The sequence below is a fragment of the Octopus sinensis genome, linkage group LG6 (assembly GCF_006345805.1).
Source record: "Octopus sinensis linkage group LG6, ASM634580v1, whole genome shotgun sequence".
NCBI lineage: Eukaryota > Metazoa > Mollusca > Cephalopoda > Octopoda > Octopodidae > Octopus > Octopus sinensis.
The window spans coordinates 45516775-45536001 of NC_043002.1; the positions used below are offsets into that span (position 1 = coordinate 45516775).

At 37.5% G+C, this 19227-nt stretch overlaps 1 protein-coding gene across 1 annotated transcript in view; it reads left to right on the top strand.

Annotated features, from left to right (window-relative positions):
* LOC118763904 overlaps positions 1 to 14729 on the top strand; it is a 39509-nt gene extending 24780 nt beyond the window's left edge. The window contains exons 10-13 of the mRNA XM_036503859.1: positions 7067 to 7185; positions 10008 to 10159; positions 10295 to 10374; positions 14062 to 14729. Of these exons, the coding sequence (XP_036359752.1) occupies positions 7067 to 7185; positions 10008 to 10159; positions 10295 to 10374; positions 14062 to 14094 (384 nt within the window). The 3' untranslated portion in view covers positions 14095 to 14729. The remainder of the gene's footprint in view (positions 1 to 7066; positions 7186 to 10007; positions 10160 to 10294; positions 10375 to 14061) is intronic.
* The last annotated feature ends 4498 nt before the right edge of the window (positions 14730 to 19227 follow it).

A 19227-nucleotide genomic window follows, 5' to 3' on the forward strand; every position in this document is an offset into this window, starting at 1 on the left:
TAGTACATTCTGTGATTTGAGTTCCCCACGGATATATATTTTACATGTTTCATTCATTGGATTGCAGCCATGCTATGGCACCACCTTGAAGGATTTAGTTGAGCCAACTGACTGCGGTACTTATTTATTTTTTGAAGATTGGCACTTATTGTATTGGTCTCTTTCGGCAAACCACTAAGTTATGGAGAGAAAAAATCCAACATCAGTTGTCAGGTGTTGGGAGTTAAGAGTACAAACATAATCACACACACACACACACACACATACATACAGCTATCTGTGTATCATACTTAATTATATTTAATGCAAATACATTGCAAAAGGCAAGTTAACTGCAGTATTCATCTGGAGATATCTATTATGACAAATTGCATTTAAAAACACAGAAAATATATTAATAACGGTGAAAAATCATCCAACAACAATGGTGACAATACTAGATTCGCATTTCTGTTTCTTTGCACTTTGTCAGTAGCATTTATCCACTACTAACAGTATGCTAAGACAAAATCTATTGCCACTGACACAGTGATTTTGTTGCACGGATAATTGCAACAAAATCCATGCAACTAAATAAAATTCCACTGTGAGCAACAGAAGTGGTATTAGATTAAAATAGTCATCTGTATATCATGCTTAATGCAAATACATTGTGAAAAGACAATTTAACTGTGGTTTTCATTATTTAATATTTATTTTTGAATCTTTAAGAACTTGTCATATTTTTCTACTGGTACTCCGTTTTAAGAGTTACTGTGTCATTTTAGAAAGAAAAGAGCATGCATTTTTATACTACTTGCACACATGCATACATTAAGATATATATATATATATATATATATATATCTTTTTTCTCTCCTTGTTTTCTGTGTCCCTTTCTGTAGAAGAGCGTAGGCTCGAAACGTAAAAGACTTTTTCTTTTCCTGAGCGTTATACTAATACATCTCTTTGTTTTGTACACCACCTGTCTTTGTCTTTTGTTGTTTTTTTCATAAACTCTCCCTATATATATATATATATATATATATATATATATATATGACACGGCTGCCCCTCATCCCAGGGTCTCAGATGCCCACACCTCCCACACCCTCAGAGTTGGCACACTCAATGTTGGCACATTGAAAGGTAGGTCTGGAGAGATTGTAGAGCTGCTTGAACGGAGACGTGTGGATGTATGTTGTATCCAGGAAGTAAGGTGGAGAGGAGGTTCCGCTAGGCTCCTCACAGGCAAGGAACACAGGTACAAGATTTTCTGGGCAGGGAACACTGACGGGGTCGGGGGCATGGGTATACTTCTTGCAGAGAAATGGGTAGGTAAGGTAATTGAGGTAGTCAGAGTAAGTGACAGAGTAATTAAAATTAGATTAGTTCTTCACCACAGGACAGTTACCATCATCTCGGCATATGCCCCTCAGCCAGGGCTACCGGAAGGACAAAAAGACCAATTCTATGACACCCTATTGCGAACTACCTCGTTGACAAATGACAGTGACCTTCTCTTCGTGGCAGGTGATTTCAATGGACATGTCGGGGGCTTCCATGGCATCCATGGAGGCTATGGTTTTGGCTCTCGTAATGAGGAGGGAACCAGGCTGCTGGAGTTCTGCGATGCAAATGACCTTATGGTCTGCAATACCAACTTCAGGAAACTCTCCTCTCACCTAATCACCTACCGTTCTGGCAGACACACCAGCCAGATTGACTACATCCTTGCCAGAAAAAGGGAAAGAGGGCTGATTATAAATGCCAAAACCTTTCCAGGCGAAGAATGCACTCCTCAACATAGATTAGTAGTTAGCGACTTTAGGATCAGAGCTAAATGGTTGCCCAGAAGAAGACCTGCTTGGAGGAGAAGGGTCTGGAAGCTTAAAGATCCTGCAAATGGACAGAGATTTAGAGACATACTACTCGAAGCCTTTGACGAAATAGAAGGGGATATAGCTTCACTTAATGTGGAAGACAACTGGAGATTTCTACGGGACAATCTGCTGACAGCCACTGACCAGATCTGTGGATGGAGCAAAGTACCGTCTCAACCCAGAGTAACATGGTGGTGGAACACTGTGGTTGACAGGGCTATTAGACAAAAGAGACAAGCTTGGAAGGACTGGAAGAACGGTGGTAGCAGGGAATTGTATCAGACAGCCAGAAGGGAAGCTAGGAGACAGGTTTATTTAGCCAGAGGGGAAGCGGATAAGAAAAAATTTGCCAATGTTCTGCGCTGTGAGGATGAAAGACTTGAGGTATTTCGTGTTGCAAGACAGTGTGTGAGAGAGAATCGTGATGTGGTAGGAGAGAAGTGTGTTCGCATGGATGATGGTTCACTTGCGCTAAATGAGGAAGCAAAGAGAGAGGTTTGGAGATGCCACTATGAAAGGTTGCTGAATAAAGAAAATGAATGGGATAAAGAGAGTCTGCCGAATGTTGACCCAACAGAGGGACCAGCTATCCGAGTTGATAGTTCCGTGGTAGCTAAGGCAATTAGAAGCATGAAGACAGGGAAAGCCCCAGGCCCATCAGGAATTACTGCAGAGATGCTCAAAATATCTGGCAGTGTCGGCTATAGCCTAGTCACCCGTATAGTTAATCAGGTGATACATGAAGGAGTCATACCCAATGACTGGTGTAGCAGCGTACTAGTCAACTGCTACAAAGGTAAAGGTGATGCCCTAGATACAAATAATTACAGAGGTATCAAGCTGTTGGATCAGGTAATGAAGGTTACGGAGAGGGTCATAGCCCAACAAATTAGAGAGAGAGTTAGTTTAGATGAGATGCAGTTTGGGTTTGTGCAGGAGAAATACCTAGCCAAAGATAGGCCCCTGTACCTGGCTTTCGTTGACATGGAGAAAGCCTTTGATAGGGTCCCCCGATCCCTCATCTGGTGGTCAATGAGGAAACTAGGGATAGATGAATGGCTGGTGAGGGCTGTGCAAGCCATGTACAGAGATGCCGTAAGCAAGGTTAGGGTTGGCAACATGTACACAGAAGAATTCAAAGTAGAGGTTGGGGTCCACCAGGGTTCAGTACTCAGCCCCCTCCTATTTATCATAGTCCTCCAGGCAATAACAGAGGAATTCAAGACAGGTTGCCTCTGGGAGCTCCTCTATGCTGACGACCTCGCTCTAATTGCTGAGTCACTATCAGAACTGGAGGAGAAGTTCCAGGTGTGGAAGGAGGGTTTAGAATCGAGGGGCCTTAGAGTCAACCTAGCTAAAACCAAAGTACTAATAAGTAGAAAGGTAGGCAATCCACAAATGTCCTCAGGAAGATGGCCCTGCTCGATCTGTAGAAAAGGTGTAGGTAGAAACTCTATAAGATGTACCCAGTGTAAGCTATGGACACATAAGAGGTGCAGCAATGTCAAAGGTAGGCTAACTGGGAAGACAGTCTTTATATGTGGCAGATGCTCGGGAGCATTGACCTCCGAAAATCTGCAGAAAACAACTTCCGTCACTTTCCAGGGGGAAAAATTAGAAGTAGTTGATAGCTTCCGTTATCTAGGTGACCAAGTCAGTAGTGGGGGTGGGTGCGCTGAGAGTGTAACTGCTAGAATAAGAATAGCCTGGGCAAAGTTTAGGGAGCTCTTACCTCTGCTGGTGACTAAAGGCCTCTCGCTCAGAGTAAAGGGCAGACTGTATGATGCATGTGTTCGAACTGCCATGCTACATGGCAGTGAAACATGGGCCGTGACTGCTGAGGACATGCGTAAGCTCATGAGGAATGAAGCCAGTATGCTCCGATGGATGTGTAATGTCAGTGTACTTACTCGACAGAGTGTTAGTTCCCTAAGAGAAATGTTGTACCTAAGAAGCATCAGTTGTTGCGTGCAAGAGAGACGATTGCGATGGTATGGTCATGTGGCGAGAATGGATGAAGATAGGAGTGTGAGAAAGTGCCAATCCCTAGCAGTTGAGGGAACCCGTGGAAGAGGTAGACCCAGGAAAACCTGGGACGAGGTGGTGAAGCACGACCTTCGAACATTAGGTCTCACCATGGAAATGACCAGAGACCGAGACCTATGGAAGTATGCTGTGCGTGAGAAGACCCGGCAAGACTAGTGAAGCCATAACCCGTGGCCCCTACCTGGGGCGTAGTCAGTCCGCCTGTGCATACCTTCCTGCTTGTGACACTTGTGAAGACCTGTTGAGGCAAGTCAAATCGAATCAAGTCAAACCAAATCAAAATAGATGAACATCAATGGAATTTGTATCCTTGTGGTACCAGTGCCGGTGGCACATAAGAAAACCATCCGAATGGGACCGTAGCCAGTACCGCATCGACTGGCCTCCGTGCTGTGGGCACGTAACAAACACCGTCCGAGCGTGGCCGTCTGCCAGCCTCGTCTGGCACCTGTGTCGGTGGCACATAAAAACACCATCCGAGCGTGGCCGTCTGCCAGCCTCGTCTGGCACCTGTGTCGGTGGCACATAAAAACACCATCCGAGCGTGGCCGTTCGCCAGCCTCGTCTGGCACCTGTGTCGGTGGCACATAAAATCACCCACTACACTCTCGGAGTGGTTGGCGTTAGGAAGGGCATCCAGCTGTAGAAACACTGCCAGATCTGACTGGCCTGGTGCAGCCTTCGGGCTCCCCAGACCCCAGTTGAACCGTCCAACCCATGCTAGCATGGAAAGCGGACGTTAAACGATAATGATGATGATGATGATATATATATATATATATATATATATATACATACACACACACATGCACACATGATGGGCTTCCACACAGTTTCCATCTACCAAATTCATTCCCAAAGCATTAGTCAGCCCAGGCCTATAGTAGAAAACACTTCTAATGTATTGCACAATGAGACTGAACCTGAAACCATGTGATTGCAAAGCAAGCTTCTTAACCACTCAGCCATGTCTGCACCTACATATATTTTAATCACATGGAATATTTGTATGATCTAAAATTTATTAGATTTTAAAATTTGGTGGAATTCTGCTTTACACACACCATATAACTCCTTATACCTTTTCTATTTTTTGCAATTTTCAGAAAATTTTTGTGAATTTGTGTTCTACACATACTATCTATCTATCCGCTCAGTCGAAGTCGACTCTCGGTCACTCATTGGATCAGTGTCCTCCAGACAGTTCTATCCTGGACCGCTTCTTTCAGATTGGCTATGTCTATTCTGGTATCCCTCTTGATGGTATCAAGCCAGCAGGTTCTTGGTCGGCCTCTTCCTCTCTTGCCACTACCCATTCCGAGCATGATGTCCTTCTCCAGGGATTTTCTCCATATAATATGACCGAAATATGCCAATCTATACTTGGTGATCCTAGCTTCTAGTGACATTTTCGGCCTGATCTGCTTAAGAACTTCTCCATTGGTGAGCCTCGCTGTCCATGGAATCCGTAAAAGTCTTCTCCAACACCAAAGCTCGAATGCATTAATTCTCTTCTGGTCAGCTTTCTTTAGTGTCCAGGTCTTGCATCCATTTGTTGCCATTGGGAAGACAACTGCATTCACCAATCTGCATTTGGTAGCGAGTCTGATGTCTCTACACTTCCAGACCCTGCTCATGCTGACCATTACCTCTCTGCCTAGTACTATCCGCCGTCTTATTTCTGGAGTGCAGTCACCATCTCGATTTATTTTGGAGCCAAGGAAGATGAAATCATCAACCACTTCATACAATTATACAAAAACCAAAAAATGATTTTTGGTGCGTGACTTAAGGAACTATTTAGCTGTTGTTTTTTAGCACATCTCACAACCACCTCATACCCTCCTCGTCACTTAATTTCATAGAAATAAAAAAAATTCTGTTCTTTTCATAGTCATTTGTATTCCCATGTGTAGAATACAAATTCATAAAAATTTTCCAAGTTTACTCATGCATCGCACATGTATCTTTTTAGAACCAGACGAGTATACTCGGTCAAAATTAACTTTTAATTTTAGCACTCAAATGAGTTTATTTGTTTTGTGTCGTTTCATTTTTGAGCAATCACGAATTTACTCGCGTTGTTGTATGCCTGGCAGCACATATTCTGGCGCCATTTCAAAGAATTTATACTTCTGAGTTTTGAACTTTTACTTCAGTGCATACTCAGATTCAGAAGGACTTTGATGTCATTTTAGAACCATTTCGTTTTGATTCTCTATTATTTATACAAATAAGAGAATTATTTACGCATTTTTTTCTCAAAATGGATGAAGATTTAGATATATTCAGTGATCACGAAAGCGATTTTTTATTTCACAATCTGGAAAGCTCTGGGGATGAATTAGACACGTGTAGTTCAGACTCCGACAATTTTTCAGAAGATAACAAAGAAGATAATCAGATGGATGCACGTGCATAGCACGAAATCAATTGCTTGACCGATTCGAAGAGAAAACAGGTACATGTGTGATGTTTGCAAGATAACTTTGTGTGTAACTCCTTGTTTTAAAAATTATCATTCTAAATAAACTATCTATCTCATTTTTTAAAAATTTTTCTTTGATTTAAAAGCAATACATCTTATAAAAAAATCGAAGATAGTTAAGTTATATGTATTTTTTCAATGTCCAAGTTTGTTTAAATCCAAATGAGTAAAAGTACATTTTAATCTCTATAATAAAAAATAAAGGAAACAAGATAAGCTTTTTTTGTAATTAACACAGTGTATATAATTAAAAAAGGAAATAAAAAAATATTCTCTGAAATCAAACGCCATGTCAAAATAATTGATCCATTAAGGGGTTAAAGCAGAATTCCAATGAAAATTTAATCTGGAATAGAAAAAACTAAATTTAACCTTTTTTTTTCTATGAATTACATTTTTAAAAATATTTTCAGTTAACATATATAAATTTGCAATTTTTTTCAAGTACTCCACATCAAGTTTGTAATATATGTTTATCACCCAAGCTGTAACTTTTACATGCTGGCATTGACAATCTACTTAAGTATTGTTTATTTTGTCTATCCTAGCTACAATACACTTACATTATCACATAATTATGTTTTCTAAGAATCTGTCTTTTGCGTCCATTTTTTTTCATACAGTTGGTAATCTCTTAGGCCTTAAATTGATGAAACATTGGTATTTTCAGAATGGAAGATGTAAAGAATTCATGTCCATTCACAAATGTTTACAAGAAACAGCTTTTAGCTGGAAGAAGACAAAATCTGCTGGAAGATGTGTTGCTATGTATCATAGTAAATGGTTTCGGTAAATTTAAATTTTATTTTTATATAATCTACCAAATTGAAATAGAGATTAAATAATAACGGTTTTGATAAGTGGTTAAATATTGGTTTCAAATTTTGGCAAAGATCAACAAGTTCAGATAAGGGGTTAAGTCAATTACATGGACCCCTGTGTTCAACTGATACTTATTTTATTGACCTCAAAAGGATGAAAGGCAAAGTCAACCTCAGCAGAATTGGAACTCAGAACATGCAGACGGACAAAATGCCACTAAGCATTTTGCTCTGTGTACTTACAATTCTACCATATCACCACCTTATAAGTGGTTGAATATTTTCAAATGTTATTAGACATTATTACACACTCCCTACAAAGTAGTTCCTGACAAAAGCCACAGAAACAATGCCAAAAATGGAATGTTTGTGGAAGTCAGATTCTCAACCTATGTAAGAGGGTAGTAAATCTGAATAAGAACTGACTGAAATTGTGACAAATTTTATATCCCATACCAGCATGGAATTGAGGATGACAACAAAGTATTAATTTGAGACTGAAAAGTGCACCAGGCTCAGAGCAGGTGTCTAAGTGCATATCTTTTTTTTTGTCATTCAACCATATTACTGACTATACTACAGAACACATACTAATTGTACTTCTTATATTAAGTACTATAAATCTGTTTCTTTTTTTTTTTTATTCTTAGACGTAGGAGTGGCTGTGTGGTAAGTAACTTGCTAACCAACCACATGGTTCCGGGTTCAGTCCCACTGTGTAGCACCTTCGGCAAGTGTCTTCTACTATAGCCTCGGGCCGACCAAAGCCTTGTGAGTGGATTTGGTAGGCGGAAACTGAAAGAAGCCTGTTGTATATATGTGTGTGTCTGTGCTTGTGCCCACAACATCGCTTGACAACTGATGCTGGTGTATGTACGTCCCCGTAACTCAGTGGTTTGGCAAAAGAGACCGATAGAATAAGTACTAGGCTTACAAAGAATAAGTCCTGGGGTCAATTTGCTCGACTAAAGGTGGTGCTCCAGCATGGCCACAGTCAAATGACTGAAACAAGTAAAAGAGTAACTACTTTATCCCCTCAAGATAGTCGGTCAGTTACTTAGCACTAGCAAGATAGATTATGATACTAATGTTCTACATAGCAAGGTGCCTCGCTGTAGTTAACTAATTGATTTTCTTATGATAGAAAATCAATTTATGGCACCCAATTTGTGTGGTAGGTATTCTAAAGTGTAATTTTTTTTAAGTGGTTGCCAGGTAAGCAAAAGACTAGTTCAAGTCCTGACAGTTAAATGTGGCTCCTTTCTGTCTCAATCTGGTGCTTATAACGTCTTGCATGGTTATTTATATACAGAAATGTAGCTCAACTTAAATTGTAAATAATAAACAAATTAAACTCTCCAGTTATTGCTTCATCTGTGAAGATCTTGTATGTGACAATAATCTCAGTATTTAATACATTGGCTAGACTGTATTGCTGATCCCCAAATCCCCAGTTTCCTAACAGATGTAACCATTATTATAATTTTTGTGAAATTTGTCTATAACATAACTTCCAGTTTGGTTTGCAACTTCCCTTTCTCTCTTGCTATCTCCAGGCGGCGAGCTGGCAGACACGTTAGCGCGCCGGGCGAAATGCTTAGCAGTATTTCGTCTGTCGTTACGTTCTGAGTTCAAATTCCGCCGAGGTCAACTTTGCCTTTCATCCTCTCGGGGTCGATAAATAAAGTACCAGTTTCGCACTGGGGTCGATGTTATCGACTTAATCCCTTATTCCTTGTTTGTCCCTTCTATGTTTAGCCCCTTGTGGGCAATAAAGAAATATATCTCCCTCTGTATGTATGTACATAGACAGACATACACATATATATTTCTCAAAACAGTTGTTTAAGACATCAAGTTACCACTTTCAAAAATATAAAAGTTTCATCATAAGAGTAAGTTTGTTGCAAAATGGAAAGAAAATTATGAATTTTAGCTCAATCTTTCACCCTGTACACTTGTAACCGAGACAACTCATGGGCATTGATCATTTAAGTTTCCTCTATTCAGTCATTTCAGAAAGTAGTTGAATGATTATTTTCTTACAGCCATATTAAAATACATTTATTAATGAACAGTTTCTCATGAAAGGAGAATGCTTAATTTCACTAAGTCAAACAAAAGATGTAGTGTCAATATTCTGTCACTGTCATTACTTTGTTCTCTCACCCCCCCCTCTCTCTCTCTCTCTTATGCTTCCCTTATGTATGCATGTGTGTGTGTGTGTATGTATATATATATATCTATATCTATATATATCATCATCATCATCGTTTAACGTCCACCTTCCATGCTAGCATGGGTTGGACGGTTCAACTGGGGTCTGGGAAGCCAGAAGGCTGCACCAGGCCCAGTCTGATCTGGCAGTGTTTCTACAGCTGGATGGCCTTCCTAACGCCAACCACTCCGTGAGTGTAGTGGGTGCTTTTTATGTGCCACCGGCACAGGTGCCAGACGAGGCTGGCAAACGGCCACGATCGGATAGTGCTTTTTACATGCCACTGGCACGGAGGCCAGTCAGGCGGCGCTGGCTACGACCACGTTCGGATGGTGCTTTTTACGTGCCACCCGTTGCTATTATATCTAAATTTAGCCAAATACGTTTTTGTCGATATTTAATTTTGCTTGCAATAATTGGTTCTTTTGGTCAAACTATCATATCTCTAAATGCCAAGATATGAAGATTGTCAAAGTCTAGTACAATGGTTTTGCTATGGAATGGTGAAACTATTTTTACATTTTTGATAAATTTTTGAACTTTTGATAAATTTTTTTTCTTTTCCATTCCAGAGGCTATATTTTGAAAATCATTTCTAGTGAATGTGCAGAAGTTTTTTTTGTTGATGTTGGTAACATTGCTGAAATTAATTTTCAGTTTATCAGATTATCATCTGACATTATTTGGAGGCTTTCTCCAATGGCTAGAGCCTTCAAAATACCAAGTAAGTTTATTATAATAAAAAGAATAATTATGAGAAAGACTGTTTTTATTTTCAATTCATCCCATGAAAAGTTTTGTTTCAAGGCTGTCCATTATATCATAAGAAATATTTAGATTCTGTTTTGTCTTGTTTCAGAAAGTTTCAAAGAACTTCCTGGAAATGTTTTACAAGAAAAAATATCATTGGTTATTCTTAAACTAGAAACAGCAAGTTCAGTGAGTATTTGACCATATGACTTTTCATCATCATCATCATCGTTTAAAGTCCGTTTTCCGCGCTAGCACGGGTTGGACGGTTCGACCGGGGTCTGGGAAGCCAGGGGCTGCACCAGGCTCCAGTCTGATCTGGCAGAGTTTCTACAGCTGGATGCCCTTCCTAACACCAACCACTCCGCGAGTGTAGTGGGTGCTTTTTACGTGCCACCTGCACAGGTGCCAGGGGAGTCCGGCATCGGCCACGATCGGTTGGTGCTTATAACGTGCCACCGGTACAAAAGCCAGCCAAGGCAGCGCTGGCATCAGCCACGTTCAGATGGTGCTTTCTATGTGCCACCGGCACAGGTATCACAATTACTGTAGCATAATAAAGCATGAGAAATGATGGGCTTATGCTTTAGTATATATTAAAGAAAATAGGCATCATTACATCAAGTGAAATGGAGTTAATGCCACTTTTGTTCTCAGGGTTAATAAAAAAACATGATACATAAGCTCCAAAATATTTTTCCAATTTTGAAATGAAATATTAGGAAAATTAATTTTCTTTAAATTAAATGCTGGATAAATGTTCTACAGTTTTTTACATTAACAAATTCTATGTTCAATTTTTATTTCTCCAGAATGTAAAGAGCTTATTATATAGAACAAGATTCAATTTTACTATCATACTTTTACTCAGGATCTTTAAAAGGTTGTTTATTTTATAGTTATTCATTAGAGAACTGAAATGAATGTTATCTACCTTCTTAGTAAATATTGAATTATCTCTAAGTGAATCCAGCTAAGGAACATAAATATTTGTTCAGGCATGGCTGTGTGGCACCAAAGGCAAGTATTTTATGAGAGTGCATTTGGTGAACAGAAAGAAGCTTATCATGTGTGTATACTCTCTTTTACTCTTTTACTTATTTCAGTCATTTGACTGTGGCCATGCTGGAGCACCGCCTTTAGTCAAACGAATCGACCCCAGGACTTATTCTTTGTAATCCTAGTACTTATTCTATCGGTCTCTTTTGCCGAACTGCTAAGTTACAGGGACGTAAACACACCAGCATCGGTTGTCAAGTGATGTTGGGGGAGACAACACAGACATACACACACACATACATCTATATATACATATATATGACGGGCTTCTTTCAGTTTCCGTCTACCAAATTTACTCACAAGGCTTTAGTTGGCCCAAGGCTATAGCAGAAGACACTCGCCCAAAGTGCCACACAATAAGAGTGAACCCGGAACCATGTGGTTGGTAAGCAAGCTACTTACCACACAGCCTCACTCTTTAATATCCATTTTCCATGCTGGCATAGGTTGGACAGTTTGACCAGAGCTGGCAAGCCAGAAAGCTGCACCAGGTTCCAGTTTGGTTTGGCTTCATTTCTATAACTGGATGCTTTTCCTAACGCCAACCATTTTACAGTATGTGCTAGGTGCTTTTAGTGTGGCACCAGCATCAGCACTTCTACATGGTACTGGCACAGGACTCTTGAAGACCTATCCTCTTCACCAGAGAATGTGGCTTTAATATTTCTGCTGTGAAGAACAGGTCTTCTGGAGTACTGGTGTGTGTGTGTATGTATGTGTGTATGTATATATATATACATTTATCTTATGTTTGTGTTACCTAGTTTTGACATCATGTAGTTGTAATGATAAATAGAGATGTTCATGTGTTAGACTGACAGTAGTTATTGAATGGTTTAGAGTAGGGGTTCCCAACCATTTTTTATCTATGGAACCCTTTGATTACTATTTTATTCTGGTGGACCCGCATAGCTATTCAATTTTTAAAAACTAGTTTTATAGAAATTTTTTAAATTCCTATTTTGTTTTTCACACATTAACTTTTGTAGGTTGATCTATATAAAATGTTAGAGAAAGAAACCTAGCTGTTTCTTGCAATATATACCAATACATACATCAAAAGCAAAATTTTTTTCAGAGGCCCTTAAAATACTATTGTGGATCCTCAATTTACTGTTTTGTTATTTGGACCCCCAAAATCTTATATGGATCCTCAGGGGCCATATGGACCCAGGTTGAGAACTGCTGGTTTAGAGTATCTTCAGGAGTAATACACAGGTTCAGCACCCTAGATATGCAGCTATATGTCTATAGTAAAATTAGCTTTCTATCAGAGTTCTAGTTGTAGTTTATTCTTATGAAGAGCATGCATATTTTTTTTATTTAAGAATTACAAATGGTTCTCATTTTAATGATAGCAGGTAATTTGAAATAAAGAAATTATCATCAACGTCATTTTAATGTCCACGTTTTCATGTTTGCATGAATTAGACAGTTTATTAAGGCAGATTCTCTACAGCTAGATGTCCTTCCTGTTGCCAACGCTCACCCATTTCCAAGCAGGGTAACATTTCCTTATAGATAGACATGTTCTCAAAGAATAATGGAAATGAATGACAATGACAATCATTTTACAACTATTACACAGTGTCTAGACAAGGAAACACAAAATGCACAGGATTGTCATGGCTAGAAGGCTTTTGATCGTTTATTCAGTCAGGGTTCGCCTGGTTTTAACCCCCTAGCATTCAGATTATTCTATAAAATGTAATGCTTATTTATTCAGTTTTGAATTAACCATGCATTATCTCATAGCTTTAACATTTGTTTTTTTAGGATGGCATTGTAGGGTGGGTGTGAGAGGCTGCATTTGTTCAGTTTGAAATAAAACAGAATATTTGAGCTGAAGATATGGCTGGTTTAAGTGCTACAGGGTTAAACAAATATACACAGAAACATTTATAAGATCAATCATACTGCTACTCAGCTAATTTCACAACAATGCAAATATTTGAGAATCGTTAATAATTTTTTTTTTTTCAAGTAAAATTAATCGCCACATCAAAGTAACAGTTCCATGTTACTTCTAGTTTAACCCCAGACAGATCTTCCACCAGCTGGTTATCGGTGCAGCCCTGCACTCTGTATATATATATACAACTAGCTACTTTGCCCTTTATTTTTAAAGGCTACAAGTTTGTTAAAAATAAGTGTACAACACTCAAATATTCAGTTGAGCATGGTCTTAAATGTAATTTTATATCAGCATGTAAATAAAAGTCCATCTGAGATTTGGAAAACCTCAGCATAGGTGCAGGCATGGTTGTGTAGTTAAGAAGCTCAGTTTGCAACAGTATGGTTTCAGGTTCGGTCCCATAGTGCGGAATCTTGGTCACATTTCTTCTACTATAGCTCTGGGACAACCAATGCTTTGTAAATGAATTTGGTTGATGAAAACTGTGTGGAAAACTATCGTGTATATTTGTCCCCCATTACTGCTTGATAATTGGTGTTGGTTTGTGCATGTCCCCATAACTTAGCAGTTTGGCAAAAAGAGACTGATAGAATAAGTACAAGATTTACTATAAGTACTGAAGTCAATTTGTTTGACTAAACCACAGTACAATGACTGAAACAAATATAAGGTTAATGGTTAAGCTAGTTAACAGGATACACTGTTGGGTTTTCAGCTCTGCTGCACCATAGAAAGATTTTTATTAAAATACACCAATGCTTTTTTTCAATATATTATGTATAAAGTCCACATCCAAGCTTTTGTAAACGGCATGAAAACCATATATTCTATTTCTCCCTTCCTTAAATAAGGGGCTAAATAGCTATTCACCATAAATTGATTCTTTTTTTTTTTTTTTTCAGGGTTATATCACACTAGTGAAAATGAAAGATTGATCCCAGATGAGCTGACTTTATATTTGCTTAAATATATATATATATATTTTTTTTTACTGAAACCTTTGAAGACCGAAATATGGAAGGGTTCCATGCAAACAGCAGTTGAGCCTGGATCAGTCAGTGCTAAGAAGCAGGGAAAAGCTTCCGTAAAAGGCACCAAGTCCATCATTGTAGTTCAGATGACAATTATGTTGATTTAATAATGTTATTTTAACTGCGATCAGTAAATCCATTGTGCAAATAGCAATGACAAAAAGCAAAAGGATATCTCCCCTTGAAAATGTTTTTACTATGTTTGATGAAGTATGACTGCATTGTATTCAAACTTCTGTTGTGAATGACTTAGCTTTTCATCACACTGAGATCAACAAAGTAAATGCCAGTAATGCATTGAGAAGAGATTACAGCACTTCTTTTCTGTTTTGTTTTTTTTATATATATATATTTATATCATACATGATAATAAATTTTAACTCTTTTGCATGAAGGTTGGTCTGTCAAGTATGAGGGGGCACTGCAAAGTTCCTGGCTTTAAGGGTTATTGCAAAAGGCCTGATTGGAGGCCAAACTTCTGAATTCTTTTACAGGGCTTAGAAAAACTGAAGAACCACTGCAGTAAGTGTGTGAATCTGAGAGGAGATGATGTTGCATAAAATCATAATTAACTGATCCTCCTGTATTTTCTTTTACCCAAAGCCAGGGACTTTTCTGCACTCCCTCATATAATGCTTATTTATTCACATTGCTTCAAAATAACCAAGAATTATCTCAAAGCTTCAAGATTACAATGATGTGATCGTTTATTTTTAGAAAGACATTGTGGGAAGATATGAATACTTGGGCCAGATATGGCCAGTTTGAATGTTAAAGGGATAAAGTTATTATTTTGGTGCAAAGATAATTCACAAAACCTACTGAAAATTGATAACTTATCAAAAGCCAAAGCAATAGTGTTGATGTATTTGTCTCTCAAGGAAGCATGCGATTGACTTATCAAATATATTTCTACACAAAATTAAATAACATTTGAATTTGCAGGAAGAATTCTTTTTTTTTTTTTTTATTTTACTAACCAATAAATGTATGACTAGAACTGCCATACTCATATTAGCCAAGTATATATATATAAAACAAAACCAATCAAGAAATACCCAGGATGTGTTGTGAACTGGTTGTTAAAATTATAAGTTCTTTACATCACTCATAAATAAGTAAATAAAAAATGAAAATTGAAATTATAGCTTCAGTGTAGCTTATATGTAATACAGCAGTTTTGATCACAACCAAAACCATTTTTTTCTTGAAAATTGTATTGTTTTGCTCTTATTATATTTATATAATAATTATTCTGATGAATCAATTAGCTTTCTTAATTTTGTTTACTGTGACAGACTGGTGTCTCATTCTCAGGGAATGTTGTGACCTCAGTTACTTACATGCCAAGGAAATCAGGTAACCAACCCTATGAGTCTTAGGACTTGAGACATTAAAGTCCAGGGGTTAATGATGAACAATGCATTTTGTTTAGCTTTGGTAACATAAATTTAGACTATTGCTCAAATTTACATAGTTCGTGAGGAAAACAAAATTAGAATTTTGCTTTCATTTCAAGGGGGAAAAAAACAATAGATGATCCTTGACTACACAAATTAGGATGGTAATGCAGTCCATTCCATGTTTTGCTAAAAAAAAAAATATTGGAATATTCAAATCTTATACAAGAGATTTTGTGCTTTTTATTTAAGTTTTTAAAGTTTATTCATTTACTTGAAAAATAAAATTCCTTCAACTGCATTTCAAGGGAAATGCAAAAATTTTCTTTATCAAATCCATTTTATCAACTTCTTTATTTGATTGCTTTCTTCTTTTACTTGAAAATTTAAGAAATCTGCTATTTTACCCCTATTTTTATTTCAGTGATAACTGCTGAAGAGTTAGGTTTAACAAACTCAAGCTCATTTCATTCAGCTAGTCCCTGTGGTAGTCCAGTGTGTTCATTTCTACAATAAACAGATTTTTCTTTTTCATTGTTAGAAAAAATAACTAGAGCTGATAATAACAGGAAGATTGTATACTGAATGCTACATTATATCTAGTTCAAATCTGATGTCGACTTTGCCTTTCACTCTTTCAGAGTTGATAAATTAAGTACCAGTGAAACACTGGGGTCAATGTAATTGACTAGCCCCCTCCCCACAAATTTCAAGCCTTGTACCTTTAGTAGAAAGGATTATTATCATTATTATTAAAGCAGTGAGCTGGCAGAATCGTTAGCGCATCAGATGAAATGCTTAGTAGCATTTCTTCCAGTTCTTTACATTCTGAGTTCAAATCTTGCCAAGGGTGACTTTGCCTTTCATCATTTCAGGGTTGATGAAATAAGTACCAGTTGTGTATCAGGATTGATTGTAATTAACTAACTCCCAACCTGTAAAATTGCTGACCTTGTGCCAAAATTTGAAACTATTATTAAGGCAGCAAGTTGAACAAAATACTTAGCAACATTTTCTCATCCTTTCAAGGTCAATAAAGTAAGTGCCAGTTGAGTATTGGGGCCAATGTGATCGACTAACCCCTCTCTCTAAAATTGCTAACCCTGTTCCAAAATCAGAATTATTATTTAGGGTAAGGTGCTAGCATGATCGTTAGTGCATCAGGAAAAAATGCTTTGCAGAATTTCTTCCAACTCTTTATATTCTGCTTTCAAATCCCATTGGGGTTGATTTTGCATTTTGTCCTTTCAGATGAAATAAATTACTAGTCACATCCTGGGGGTGGGGTGTCAGTGGTATAAACCAACATCCTCCCCTTAAAATTGCTGGAGACCGTTATTATTATTGCTTCAAACTAAATGGAAAAAGAGCAAAACTAGAGGAAAGAAACTATGATTCATGGGTTATCATTCAGAGACCTGTTATGAATTACTATAACAAAGTAGATTCTGCTGAAGGTCCTCGAGGAACATATAATGGTATTAATGTTAGCAATAGATTACAACCACCAAATATTACTTTCATCCTTCTAAAGTCAATAGAATTACATTGGCATTGTACCAAATCAAAAGATAATTTTGTTTACTAAGATCCGTCTTTTATATATCCAAGTTTTCAATTGTATCAAATACTCTTTTCTGCCAGCAGTAGCTTTTAGCAAGGTCACAAGCTACTTTCAGTATAATCAGAAATATTTTGTTTCACTTACATTACATGCAGTTTGGAGTATTTAATGGTGCAGTTTTAACTAAGAAGAGAGATAGAGAAATTAATCTGATGGTATAAAGATACCACTTGTTATTAGATCACTGAGAAATAATGACGGATACAAGTACAGGGGCGCTGCAGGATGATAAGGTAATAGAGAAATGAGAAGGTCTCAGAAGTACAAAATAAGGATTAGAAAGGTATACTCTTTTACATGTTTCAGTCATTTGACTGTGGCCATGCTGGAGCACCGCCTTTAATCGACCCCAGGACTTATTCTTTGTAAGCCTAGTACTTATTCTATCGGTCTCTTTTGCTGAACCGCTAAGTTACGGGGACGTAAACACACCAGCATCGGTTATCATATATATATATATAGAATTAAATAGGGATAGAAATTGATATTAATCAATTAAAACCAGTGGCCTAGCGTATTTTAAAAAATCCAAAGGTTAAAAATATTTTTACATACAAAATTTAGAGGACTGACCACTAAAAAAGGCTGTCCATTTTTTTTAGTGGTCAGTCCTCTAAATTTTATATATATATACATATATACAATGGGCTTCTTTCAGTTTCCATCTACCAAATCCACTCACAAGGCTTTGGTCGGCCCGAAGCTATAATAGAAGACACCTGCCCAAGGTCCCACCCGGAACCATGTGGTTGGTAAGCAAGCTACTTACTACACAGCCACTCCTATGCCTATATTTGAAACAAAACTAAATGGAGGGAATGTTATCAATATGTGGGCCATGCTGTGTTGAGACACTCCTTTTCTATAGTGGACAAAGGCAAGGCTACAGGAAATTGCTCTCTACCCTTCAAAGCATCTCCATTTTTCAGTACTTATTTGTTTTTTGCCTTTCTTTTTGAGACTTCAGAAGTAATGTTTAAGTGATTAAAGCAAACCAGTGACACTGAGGGATTATGGCAAGGTGGAAATGGATTTAGGTGAGTAGAGTCCCAGGAAGTGGATATAATACACAAAGCAGAAGTTTTTTCTTGTCTTATAGAAGTCAACATTTGTTATGTAGTCTTAGCTACATGTGGAATCTAGCTGTAACTATCATTGCAATGGTTCATTTTTGTATGATCTAAATTATTTATTCATCTGAATATTTTATTTATGTATCCTAGAAAGAAATAAAACAGAATATAATGGAACATTTTCAAGAGCCTTAAAATTTTGGCACATGGCCTTCCTAATGCTTTTGAAATAACTAGGCAGTTAACAAAAAGTACTCAATGAAACATTCTTTTTCCTTTTCAGTCAAGTACAGTAGGACACTGTACTTCAAATGATTCCTAGAGTCCATTCAACATGCTTTCATTCACAATACATGGGACAATCAGAGTTTTAGTTAGAAGACAACTGACTGAAAGGTTATGCGGTGCAACTGAATCAGGAACCCCATAATTATACAATATACAACTACTAAAATCTGATATTGACGAAGTTAGCTGCATTAACAAATTGATATCCTTTCTCTCACAAGAGCCATATCAACATTTAGCATACATTTACTTGAATACATCCTTCAAATGTTCTTAAGGGTTCATAAAATGCATTTTAAAGTCCTTGAATTACATCACTGCATTGTAAGGTACTGAATTGCAGTAAATTAATAAATGGTGGAAAATCAAATGGCACCTTGATTTGTTTTTGATATTGAAAACAATATTCAGTCAAGCATGGCTGTAAGATGAAGTTCAGTTCACAACCACATGGTTTCTGGTCTGGTCCAACCGAATGAGTGCTTTTTTTTTTTTTTTTTTGCTATAGCTTTCAGCCAATCAATGCCTTGTGAGGAAATGTGATGGATGGGACTGCAGGAAGTCTATTGTGTGTGTGTGTGTATATATATGTATATATATGTATGTATATATATATATGTATGTATATATATGTATGTATATATATGTATGT